General features: G+C 37.0%; 1 protein-coding gene across 1 annotated transcript in view; it reads left to right on the top strand.

The window, feature by feature from the left end:
• The first annotated feature begins 12156 nt into the window (after window positions 1–12156).
• Window positions 12157–12471, top strand: part of LOC104543630 (phosphoribosyltransferase domain-containing protein 1-like) — a 21093-nt gene continuing 20778 nt past the window's right edge. Inside the window, exon 1 of the mRNA XM_010188288.1 lies at window positions 12157–12216. Within this exon, the coding sequence (XP_010186590.1) occupies window positions 12163–12216 (54 nt within the window). The 5' untranslated portion in view covers window positions 12157–12162. The remainder of the gene's footprint in view (window positions 12217–12471) is intronic.

The following is a 12471-nucleotide window of genomic DNA, read 5'->3' as shown; positions in this document are numbered from 1 at the left end:
TTTGCTAAAGTCCAGATAAACTACATCCACATTATACATCATACAGTACATTATATTATACATCGTAGTTGTTAATTCCATCTTGAGCACAGATTATTACAGAATATTGACCTGTTTTCCATATAGTATCTGAATTGTGGATTCTAGAAGTGCATTTTTCATCTTCTGGTGTCAAGAAGATATTGCTGAAAATCATCCTGAAAAATATGAATGAACTTCAAAGGAATATTGCTTGCTAGTCACTTGGAGGAAACTTTATTATGTGGATTTAGTCAATTCATATCATTATTTAAAATGAATATGTTATTTATTGTTTCCAGAACATAAGTAATAAAAAAACACATGACTCCTGAATTGTAATCCCTGCACAATGGTTGCATTGAAGTCTGTTCACAAACAGATCTGTTGATATGATCTTTTTCCTCCTCAGCCTCCAGTTGTTTGAAATATATTTACAACTGTTGGTTATTAATCTTGGCATAAACAGGACCATTAGTGCTGCAAAATTCCAAAACCAAGCAACAAAACAAGCATTGTTTAGTAGAAATCTGAATGGTTTTGCTATATGAAGCCATCTCAGTAAATAGTTTTTCTAAATCTCTCTACTGTAGGAGTAAGGAAACAGAGGGATTTCATAATGACGAAGTTGAAAGCTGGTTGGTAAATGTAGTAAAATAATTCATTTTTTTACCATGTAGCTTTACTTCTCATACATCATTACTAAATACTTACATCTTAAACAACACAACAGCATGAGGCATCAAATTATAATCAGAGCAGAGAATGGTGTAAAATGTACAGTCCTGCTTTGCATAATACCCTGTTCTTATTCAGTATAATTTTGCTGTATGGACCTTGTTTTTTTAAGATCAATATGAACTTTACATCTGAGAACAATATGTTGTAATCCTGACTATAAAAGGCAAGTAACTTTAAAATGTTTTTATTCATTTAACAACACAAAAGAAACAGCTAAGTGTTTTGCTTGCATTTAATGATTTGTATCTATACCCAGTGTTACAGTGACTGTTTATCTCCATGGCTGTGTGTCATGAAGCTACAATTTATGATCTCCTGAGTAAAATGCATGTCCTGAGATAAAAGAGAATCCGTATCAGCTTTTGTACTTACAGGTTTTCTATTGGGCAGGTTATGAGTTCCCTTCATTTTGCTTCATGCACACAGTTTAGCTGATGACCTTGTCATGTTCATGCTGAGTAGCCATGGAAGAATTACAAATTGGAGCCTGCCTTATAGAGTGAATTCCCATCAACTTTAAGGTCAAATTCTGCAATAATTTCACAGGATTGGACTCCAGATTATCTGTGAATTATCTTCAGTGTAGACAAAATATGTCTTATTTAATTTGGAGAGAGGTTGTGCGTGTACTAGACATTCAAAAACTAAAATATGTCCTTTTAACCTTTCTCAGGTTCATGACTTGCAGTCAACACTGTAGACAGTGAACACCTGTACAGAGAATTTTGCAGCATGATATACTTTTAAAGCTAATTTGCAACAAAAATATGATCTTAATTTAGTCCACAGAAGCTACCATTGTCAAGGGCATAGATGTTAAAGTTGTTGCTGTTCTGAGAAATGTGTTCTGGTGGTTGTTGATGGTGCTACGAAATAGATGTCTTATGGACAAGTTAAACATGAGAGATCTGGGACTAGAAATCTACTCCTAGGCTTGCCAAAGGGATTTTATCTCTGTGTCCTTTTCCATGTCTATGAATGGATAAAATGGCATTTGCATCCTAAAGTAGTAGCATCTTTTTGAGTGAAAGCTCTGTGAGATGCTCAAGCCTGCTAGATCTGTGAGTAAAAGGTCCTTTACAGTTCCAAGCCAAAGATACAGAGGGGGGCAGTAACTTCTTCAGTCAGCACAGCTCCTGCTGGAAAAAGAAGTCTGCCCATAGTCGAGGGATCCTCGTCACCAAGGTTGAGGCAACCTCAGTCCTCCCTCTTTTTATTTTAGAGATGCTCCTCAGAGGTGTCAGAAGGAGCATGGATATTTCAACCCTAACTATTTTTGAGAAGCAACCTACTTTTCGTAGTGTTCTAAGGCAAACTGCAGAGGAGTGTACTATTTATAATAAAATGTGTCTGTAAGATACAATGTTGTCGGACTTCTCAGGTCTGGAGGCAGATGCTCTCCTTTCTACAGATCTACAGTTTCCATTTAACGTGATGGCAGAATTGTGAGATATGAGAGCTTAAATTCATCACTTGCTTAAGGCTGTCTTTAGTGGAAGAAGGAAGAGAGTGTTCCTGATTTAAGATACTTTAATTAAAACATACTGTATTTTCCTGTTGGACACCGCTTAGGGGCTTGGAGTGTTACTAATAATATAAGTAGGCGTTAATTTGTGGGCATAGTTCAGGAAAGGTCATAATAAGGCTGTCATACAGCCAGTTTATCAAGTTTATCTGTAATGTAAAACTTACTCATAGAGGGGTGATCTCTGTAACAGTATGCATCAGATAACACACCTACATGTAACTTAAATATGTTAGCACCATCTGAATTCTTGGTGATTTTTTTTAAGTATGACTAAGTGTTTCAGTGACTCACGCGTAAAAGATTTGGGGAACCAAACAGCTCGGCCGGGGGAGAGCTGAGTAGGAAGCGGCTGATTGCCATGGGGACAGAACGGGAACAGATGTGGCAGTGAAGGTAGAGTGGTAGTGAGCTGCGCTACAGCTCTCCAGCAGTACCAAAGTATGATTTTAAGGCATTTATGGGGCATATTAAAGCAACTAAATACTTGTCAAGATACTTTTCATTTTTATCTATTGTTGCCTGCTTAGGTATTACCTTCCTCAATTTGTGCTTTTTAGCTGTAGAATTCTTTTTTCTAACCGAAAAAATTTTACAGTTTTTCTGTATTGTGGGTTGATACTCTGTTCTTCTGGACTTCAGATCTAATGCAAACTCCACAAGAGGTATTTTATAATCTTTATTGAGAAATTTGTCTCCCCAAGGGTCACGTTTTTCTAACAAGCTGTAATGGTGTTTTTTGAAAAATGTTTTCCAATTTGAAATAAATGTTTTAGATTACACTGTTACAGAGGGTACAGCTACTGTGTATAAGTGGAGTTTTAGATGTTAAGTTCATTTTTCTCAAGTTTTTTTAATTATCTTTTTTTTGTCCGTGAGCTTAAATCTCTGGTGTTTTTAAGCCATTCAGGTTTCTGGAACATCTTAACATTTGAGATGGTGGATGTTTTTAAAATTGGCTAGTTTTAGAACAGATTCAAAGTATCAAGGGGTTTCATTAAAAGCATTCAAGAGGTCATCTTTTCAAAGAGTTAGATTCTAAAGTTTCCTTGGATACAGTATTTGTTGTAAAGCAGGGGTTTGTTACAAAGCCTGAAAAATGATGTTACAAAGCCTGAAGTTTAGTCTTAGTAAAAGATTTTGTTTCATATTCCACCAAAAATACCATGAGCTACTACTAAATTATGATATTTGTAGCAATCCTATATGTCATTGTTAGGAGAAACTATAGTCCATATTTTCAGTCTGCTTCATGGATTTTTACAATCAGAGGGAGATGGGCTTTTGTCTATAAGAAGGGTCCAGAGTACAATGGTTGCTAATCCTGTTGTACAAATAAGATGTGATGATTTGAAAGTACTGTGACATTTTTATGCATTGGAAAAATATCACCTTGATTACTTATTTGGATGCTAATAATACTATTTAATCTGTGGGGTTTTTATATTAATATCTGAAATGGGGCAAAATTAATTAAGAAAAGCCTGAGGGTTCTGATTTTCCCAAGGAATTCTATGACTCTCCTTTGCTGGCATCTCTTAGACGCTGTCTCTTAAAACAGATCATAGCATGTGCAATGTTCACACAGTGCCACACCCCAGGGGTGCTGTAAGGCATAAAACAAAGAGGTTATTTTAAAGGAATACAGCGGTAACAAGAAGTACTGTATTATTGCAGTGCTTGTCTTTGTGACAAATACAAAATTCTTTTCCCTCCTGATTTGATAGACAGAAGTTAGAGTATTTAAATAGAGAAGGGATACTATAAAATAACCTTGCAAAAAAACTCACAGAGGATACGTGTGTTGTCAAAAGTTTCCAAGCTGTCACTTACCAAGGGACTAAACATGGTGGTCTGAAAGAGAGCGCTATCGAACTGTAAGAGTCAATGATACACCAGACTCCAGATTGCTGGAAGGGACTGAGCATTTGGGGGTTTTATCAGTCTCGTCTTTTGTGAATTTGCTTACACCTATGTATCTGTTATCTCAGCCCATGGCTATTTGACAAATTTGAAGACTCTTCTCCTACCTTCCTTTAATCACCAAATCCTAAGAAGTGCTGATAGCCAGGGTCAGAATGTTACTACTTTGTGCTTAATCTAGGGAAAGCTGTTTTCTGTTGTGCTTTCAGAAACCCCCAAAGGACAGGGTTTTTAGTGTGGAGCTACAAATTCATTGCATGATTTTTCACGATGTTAATTTACTTTTGTTCATTACTTTACAGAACAATTAAAAGATGGGGTAAGATGGTACATATGGATCTAGTAGTGGACCAGCTGGCATACTGGGATCCTCCTCTGTTGGTGCTGGGAAACTTCCAGTGACTTCCCGTTCTGCTGTAATGTTCATGCATTTCATGCTGAACAATAATTGGGTAAAAGACAGATACTGGAGTTAATGTGGACTTGAACCCAAACTGACCTTTTCCTCACCGAGTTCAGTATAGTAGTCTGTAGCTTGCTTGATGTCCTTTACAATTTCTGCATTACCATAACATAGTAACAGGAGGAAGATTTTCCGTTCGCTCTTTAGCTTATGGTGGTCTTCTGAGAGCTGAGGAAGAAAAAAGCCCAGGAATGTGGGCTTTTATTACTTTATTATCACAAAAGATGGGCACCCTTAGCAATACCTCCTGGCAGTCCAAAATGAATTCCTGAGTAGGATTATGGCAATTCTGGAGAGAATGCTTCTGTCCTGGTTTTGCTGCCACAGAAGATTTCTGGTACACAAGAAATTACTAAATGTGTGAACAAATTATTGTAAACAAATCCAATTTATTAAGTTTATTTTCCCCAAGAGTTATTTAAGCTGAATGATCTGCCTTGCTTTTACAGCAGCTGATAAGGAGTACCTGCTGTCAGTAAGTTCGTTGTTTGTGTTTCTCTGTCCAAAGCCAACTTCCTCATTGCAGAACTCTGGCCTTCCCTGGAACTGGATAGACTAGCCTGGATTTGAAGCACTTCCAAACCTGTGTGATGGAGTTTTTTCTTAAGGAGGAAAAAGAATAAAAAATAGGTGAAATCTTTGAATTAGTTATTATATTCTAGATCTAACCATGGGGATGTAAAGGTATGTCTTACACTGTAGTAACTAGAGCTTTGACAGATATACCTACACCAATTTAAAATTTACTGTTGCAGGTTATACTATCAGTAGCAATAAAGCAGATCTCAGTGTAGCAGAGTCAGTGGTGTGGTTACCAAGCAGCTCAGGAAAGCAGCTTTACAGCAAACAGAGATATACAAAACCATTGGCGCTTCAGTGCAAAGGTATCTTTACTGTTCCTGTGGGACAGGTGATGTTCTGACAGTGGGTGTATGCCTGTTTACTGTGTTTGATTTCCAGTTGGTTCAGCATCGTTGGCTTGTTTGCGAGATATTCAAAGCACCTCCTACAAATACAGCAGTGACCTGGCACTTCTGTAGTTTGAACGTGGGTGTGCCCCGGGGGTTGCAGTCTGCCCTTTGGTAAACAGTTGGTCCTGGGGAAGGGAAGGCATGGTTTCCAGGCTTTACTGTCCTGCTCATTTGCACAAGTATCCAGCTTAACAGTACTTACTAGTTGTCCTCTGAATGTTGCTACTTAAGCCCGAGTAGTCCTTCTAGTTGCCTGCTATGAAAACCATGACAGCCTGTGTTCTGATCTATGCTTCTGAGGTCCGTTTTTCTTAGCTGTTGCTCTTTAGAGAAGAAACCCAAAATGGTATCAGTTCAAGTGTATATTGCTTGTAAGTACAGCATCTTATGTATTACCACTCCACAGGTGTTCTTGCTTCTGCTGATATACTGAGGATAATTTCATGGCCTATACTTTATATAATATCAGTTTGACTTTACTGAGTAGTCAAAATAGGTTAACAGATGATGTAGATCCCATACTGACACTCTCCCAGTGAACATACCCGTATACTGAAGTACTTCTCAGGAGGCAGGCTGCAAAGCAATTAAGTTCCATAGGAGGATGTCAGCATCCAAACTGGAACATTAAAATTTTCATTTTAGTTATTACATTCATGACTGAGATGGTAGAGCATGGACATGCAGCAAAAGATATTATAATTATTGAACAGTATATAATTTCAAAGCAGAAGTCTTTATAATTGCAGATACATCTATTTAAACTCTGCCAATACCTGCAATTAATTTCTGCATTGCTATTTTTTAAGTGCAGAAAACTTGGTTATATTATGAATCGGTTTGCTGCAGCTGAGTCACATAGAAGTAATAATTTTCCTTTTCAAAGTTTTGTGAGACACATTGCTTCTGTGGTTTCATTTTTTGAAAGATATTAACTGGAAAGTAATTTCTTGTCATATCTGCTCTGTTTTGATCTGAGAATTATGTTTTTTCTTAACTGAAAAAGGTATCTGTAACATGCATTCATCTGTATGCCAGAGTATACAGTTGTGCTTGGGTTTTCTGTAATTTTCAGTTTCTGTTGCAGCAGTATATTGAAACCATGTCTCTGAAAACATATCCATTTCAAAAGTCGGTTGTGTCCATGTGATGTTCCAAAGTCTCAGCTTTTCTTTACTATGTGAACTACCAAGAATTTTGTTCAAATCCTCAACATTCATTTCCTTGGTAAATGTCATTTCCCCTTTGACTTTAATGCCATCCACCTTGTTCCCTCAGTGCCATTCAAAATATGACTATTCATATCATCATCACAGTTACCGTTATTGTAGCCTATGCAGTTGCTATCCTTCCTCCAGTATCAAATGCATTTTATTGTTTTATTGAGTTTCCCTGAGACTCCATTCTTGAGAACCCTACACACATGAAATCCAATTCTTTTTGTTATTCAGTGGGTAAATCCTATAGGTAAGTTTATATTTCTGCTCCTGAAAGTTTAGAGTGTAGAGCCCTATTAATCATCCAGGGTGATGTTTTTGTAAAAAACTTGCAAAGACTGGTTGCTAATATTTTTTTGTGTTGTAAGTTGGAAGAAATATTAGGTTAGTTGTATCTTTTGAAAGCTTCCCTCAAATATATTTTACCTACACTAACATAAAACCTTTGAGTAGACATTCAAGAAAATAATCCTGGAGTGGTACTGAGGAAAATAGTGTTAAACATTTGTGTGAGAGCGAGCCTGACTTGATAGTTTGGGTTGTTACTAATGGAAAATAGTCAAGGTAATTTCTTCTTATGTGCCTGTATTAAATGTGATTAAAAGTAATTACTTTCTGAATGCTCAGTGAGGTTTTAAGGAAGAAAATTTTGATCTCATCTCATATTCATTTTGCATAACTTCAGATTTCTCACAGTTAGATGTTTAGGTGTAAGCGATTTGCTCTAGATTTCCCATATGGTGAAATAGATTATTTACATGATCTATCTTGTTTTCTCTACTGATTATGAAGGGAGCTCAGGATGCCCAGGATTCACATGTCTTAACTTTCAGATTCCTAAAGGAACAGAGTAATCCTCTTTAATGAAGACATTTCAAGGTCGTAGGTCACCCTATGGGAAGCAGAGATCACATGCAGTTAATGAGTCTTAATGGAAAATAAAAAGATGAGGCCAAAGTGAATGTGGAGACAACTCTGCTTTAGTGGACGCGTCACACCAAACCTATTGGTGAAGTGGTGCTTGACTCTTGCTTTTCAAACTCTGCCTATTGTGGGCAGAAACCTTACAGGCAGTAATTCTGTCCTAACCATTCACTTCGTCATTAGGGAAGGATAAGGAAAGCCTTAGAGATGCTCTATATTCAATGACTTGAGGTTCCAAGAGACAACTGAAAATGATCAAAAGGAAGGTGTTTTGGTCAAAACCTTCCTGGAAAACCCAGTTGTAGGAGATGGGATGATGGTGCAAAGTGAGAAAGCTGTACTCATGGGAATTCTCAGGTTGGCGGATCTGCCGTAGCACCCGAGTAGCAGAAAGCAAAGTAGGACAGGCCTGATCCTCCGTTCTTAAGAGTTTCCCTGATGAATTTTGGGAGAAAAAGGTAATCACTTTTCTAAAAAGAGATTCTGTATGATCTCTGCAGACTACAGTAACCAGGTGTGTGATAATGACCTGGAGTCCATATTTCATAATTCAGTTATGCATTTAAACTGTTATGTTAGAGCTACTTTTTTACCATGATTAAAGAACCTTTGTTTCACTGAGCCCAGTGTTAATGTGCTCCAGATCCTGTTTCTTAAGGAGAGTAACAGATGTTCACAGTTTGGTGCAGTTTTTGGATGAGCAATGCTGTTTATAATAAATTTTCCTGAGACCACCCAACTCATTTCACTTGTAAACTGAACTGTGTCCAAGTGTTGATCTCAGGAGATGTAAAAGAGATGTAATAATTCTGTGCTCCACCCAGTTCAAAAGACATGACTTAATATAGATGGAATTTAATTATCTATACTTCCAATCAACTTAGAAAGTCGTTATCTTGCATGCCATGACAAATGGAGGTGGAAATAGCAACATTCTTGCTTTCCTTCATCAAGTATCAGTAGGATCTGAAGATGTATATTGACAAGGTCTGAATGAAATAAAATTATAAACCAAAGACAAACAGGTGAAAAAGCACAAAACAGCAAGTAAAAACAAAGAAATAGAGATTTATTCTGGAAAATGAAGATTTATTAAACACAAAAAAATCAGAAATGCAGTGTTAAATATAGCTTGAGATGAGGTTTAGGAATGTGACAAAATGCATCATGTCTTGTTAGAAACACCTGCAATAAATTTTGTGCTACATTAACCAAATCATGGTGTGATTTTGATATGTCTCTATGTGAGACATTATAGTTAGTGTCAAGCATTTAATAGCAAAAATTTTGTTGATAAGGTTTAGGGATGTTAGAAGGCAGGTATTGAGGAACTTTGGGAAATGGAAAATAAACCTTTAATTCACTTCTGCATTTATATGAAGTCCTAGAGACTCAATGGTACCAGTTTCTCAAGATATGGAACAACTCCCAAAGGTAAAAAGAAGCTCTGAGTGACTTGAGACCATAAAAATGAAACAAGCAGTTCTGAATTGACAGTAATTGGTACTAAATGAAACAGATTTTTATTCTTTCCTAACATGTATTGTGCTTAATACTTAACATTTAGTGCAGTGTTATTTTGAGATTATAAACTGAGAACTCAGAAAAAGGCACTGAGAGGTTCCTATGGCAACCATAGTGTGCACGTTATTTATATCAACATTATGATTAAGGTAATGTGACATCGTGGTATTGAGTCTTGCTGTTTGGCAGGTATGTATTTAACAATACAAGTTAATTGATGAATGCAGAGATAGTTCTAAATGGCATTAAAATCAGTGATCAGACTTTTTTTTTGTAACAGAATTAATCTACTGTGTGATGCAGGACATTTCTTTACATTTCTTAAAAGCACCTTGGCTGGAGGGTCCTAAGCTGCGTTTTTCTGTGTGGTTTTTAGGCACAGTGGATACTCAGCTCTGTACTCTGACAGCGATGGTTCCCCTGTCAGGACACGGGGTTCTTCATAGCTGTGTGCAGTGGTGTCACAGCAGCCAATGTGTGAAGGTGCAGATTGACAGGATGCTCTCAGTGCCTTTTGTGTTGGCTTAACTGCTTGCCAGCAGTGAAGATGCTATTTCAGCATCTTCCTTTCAGCTGGAGCCAGAAATACCACATGCAAAGGAAACAGTGCTGCTGTGAAGGCTGCTGAAAGAGATTCTTTTTTTCAGTTAAAAATAAATAAATTCATTAATTATTGCACCTCACTGTTATCTTTTTTCCCCTCTCTTTTTCAACTAGCAACTAGGGGCAGACTGCCCCTTCGGTCATTCTTGTGTGTTTGTTGGCAATGAAATTCCAGTCTTTCTCATTTGGAAATGAAAAAATATTTTGTCACTGCCTTGGTTACACGTGCCATGGTAAATATTAGAAACGATCTGCTTTTTAGAGTTTTATAATTGTCTTGACCTGAGTATGTCCCTGACTTCTGAAGAGTGACCTATCTTGCTCTACAATGAAGGGCTTATGCTTTTAAGCCTGAACTTAAAATCTTTTTTATCTCCACTTTTTATTTTTAAAATAATCTTTTGAGGAAAATAAGTTGTTTGCTTTGTGTTTTGGTGTTGGTTTTTTTCCTTTTTTTTTCTTTCAGTTTTTCTTAAGGAAAATAAGAGAAATGTTGACACTTATACTAGAAAACATATGGGATGTAACCTTCTTTCCTGCTCTAGCTCTGTTTCCCAGGAAACAAATCAGAGCAGCATGAAAAGGGTCTAAAGCACCTAGATCCAGTGCAGAAGAAGTGAAGGCAAGTCCAAAAACTGTGGCAATGACTGCTAAGGTCCTCTTACAAAGCTGTGGTGTGAGGGATTTTTAGGGAGTCTGAGTAAAAGGGGAGCCTTTCAGTGGGTCTGCAGTATGCATACTTGGAGAAATTGGGCAATTCTGCAACCTTTACTTACAGTTCCTCAGAAAAGCTGTATTAATTTAGACAATCCATTCCCATGGGGACCACAGATAGTTCTTGGGGTTGTCAGGTTGCTTGTGGTCAGGTGGCTGCAAAGGTGCCTCGGAAGTCCTTGCACTGCTGCCACCTGGGCTGTGAGTGTGGGCAGGCGCAGTGCCCACTTGCAGAGGCCTGCAACTGGAACCAGGCCATGCTGCCTCTACTGGTGCTGCTGCTTCTTGAGAGGAAGAAGCTCTAGAAACCCCTTAGCCCAGTAAATCCTCACTTGTGTTCTATTTCCTGCTGTCCCATTATTTATCTGTGGAAAAACATTTTACTGCAGAGCACTGGATCTGTGAAATGAAAGCAAAGTATTCAAGTGTTGCATTTTTGTCAGTTTTTGTAATGATAGAGCTTCCTGATGTTACTGGTAAACTACTGTGTCATGTTGTGGTATGGCAGCTATTATTTAATTTGGACTAACACTTGTCTTCCTAGAAGTAGGAAGATTAGATCAGGACATGCACCAATTTGGCAAAAATACCCACATTAACTATACTTAGTTTTGCACTTGCGTTCTCTAGAAAGTTCATATATCCTGGCTGCAACTGTGTATTTTTTAATTTGCTATCTTCTTTAGGACATCTTTTGCCTTCCCTTAAAAATAGGGCTTTTGTGTGTCTCCCTTATGTGAACTTAACTTTGCATGCTGCTGATAATGAATTTGAACTAGAGCTGGTTGAGAATTTTCTATCAGAATGAATTTCAACTAGAAATGTCCATAAAACAAATTTATTAAAAAATATTTACTATTTTTTTAAAATACCTTTTCTAATAGGAAAATCAAAACATATAATTCTGTTGCACTTAGTTTGACTTGACTGATAGTATTTTATTTTACGGAATTGACTGAGATTTTATCTTTGAGTCAGTAGAAAAGGCAAAAAAATCCTCTTAAAACTGTTTGTCACACTGAAACCATTCTTAATAACAAGTGATAATTTTTGCAAAACTTTTTTCCCCCGAAAAGTGAATTTCTAAGTGAATTTCTTTAAAAATAGCTGAGTTCTCTGTGTGAGTGACAGATGTAAACACATTTTGCCTGTGTTTCTAAAGACCGTTCCAAAAAAAGAATGTGCTTACAGGTGTTGGTCAAGTGTTGAGATGCTCCTGTCTTCACGTTGTGGAAGGGACAAATACGCTACTCAACACTTGTCATATTAAGTAATAGCAAGCAAGGAAACATTATTTTTTTTAAAAAGAAAGATGCAACTTTTTCTAGTTCAGAAAAGCCTGGATCTTGCTGTTAGCTTATATACAACCAGGAGATGATAGAAGGTTTTGTCATACACCAACACTAACGAGCATTAGACAATATTGGTAACCAAGACTGTAAAAGATATTTTTTAAAAAAGTTAGTATGTTTATAATTTTATACTGTTATATCCAGTTTCAAAGTTTGGTGTTTTTTCTTCTTTCAGAATGATCAGTCTATGCAAGATATGCAGATAATGGGAGGAGATGATCTTTCAAAGCTGACTGGGAAGGTTTGTTAATTTTAAATTTAAGAAAAAACACATCTACTAAAAACACTGGGGAAAAGCTCTGTAATTTTGCACATGGACTGTCAGGTACTAATATTGGAATCAAATACATTTATTAATGGCTATTAAATTGCTCTAGTGCCATTGCTTTCGGATTGCAGATAGCCTAAAAGGTCAGAATGTAGCCCCTCCATCCTACTGTAGGGATTTCCCAATAGTTATACTGGTACCATCAGTGAGATTGTGACAAAATTTGTG

The sequence above is a fragment of the Mesitornis unicolor genome, unplaced genomic scaffold (genome assembly GCF_000695765.1).
Source record: "Mesitornis unicolor isolate BGI_N332 unplaced genomic scaffold, ASM69576v1 scaffold16507, whole genome shotgun sequence".
Classification (NCBI taxonomy): Eukaryota; Metazoa; Chordata; class Aves; order Mesitornithiformes; family Mesitornithidae; genus Mesitornis; species Mesitornis unicolor.
Note: the sequence above shows the minus strand (reverse complement) of the source record. Positions and strands in the feature narration are given on the sequence as shown.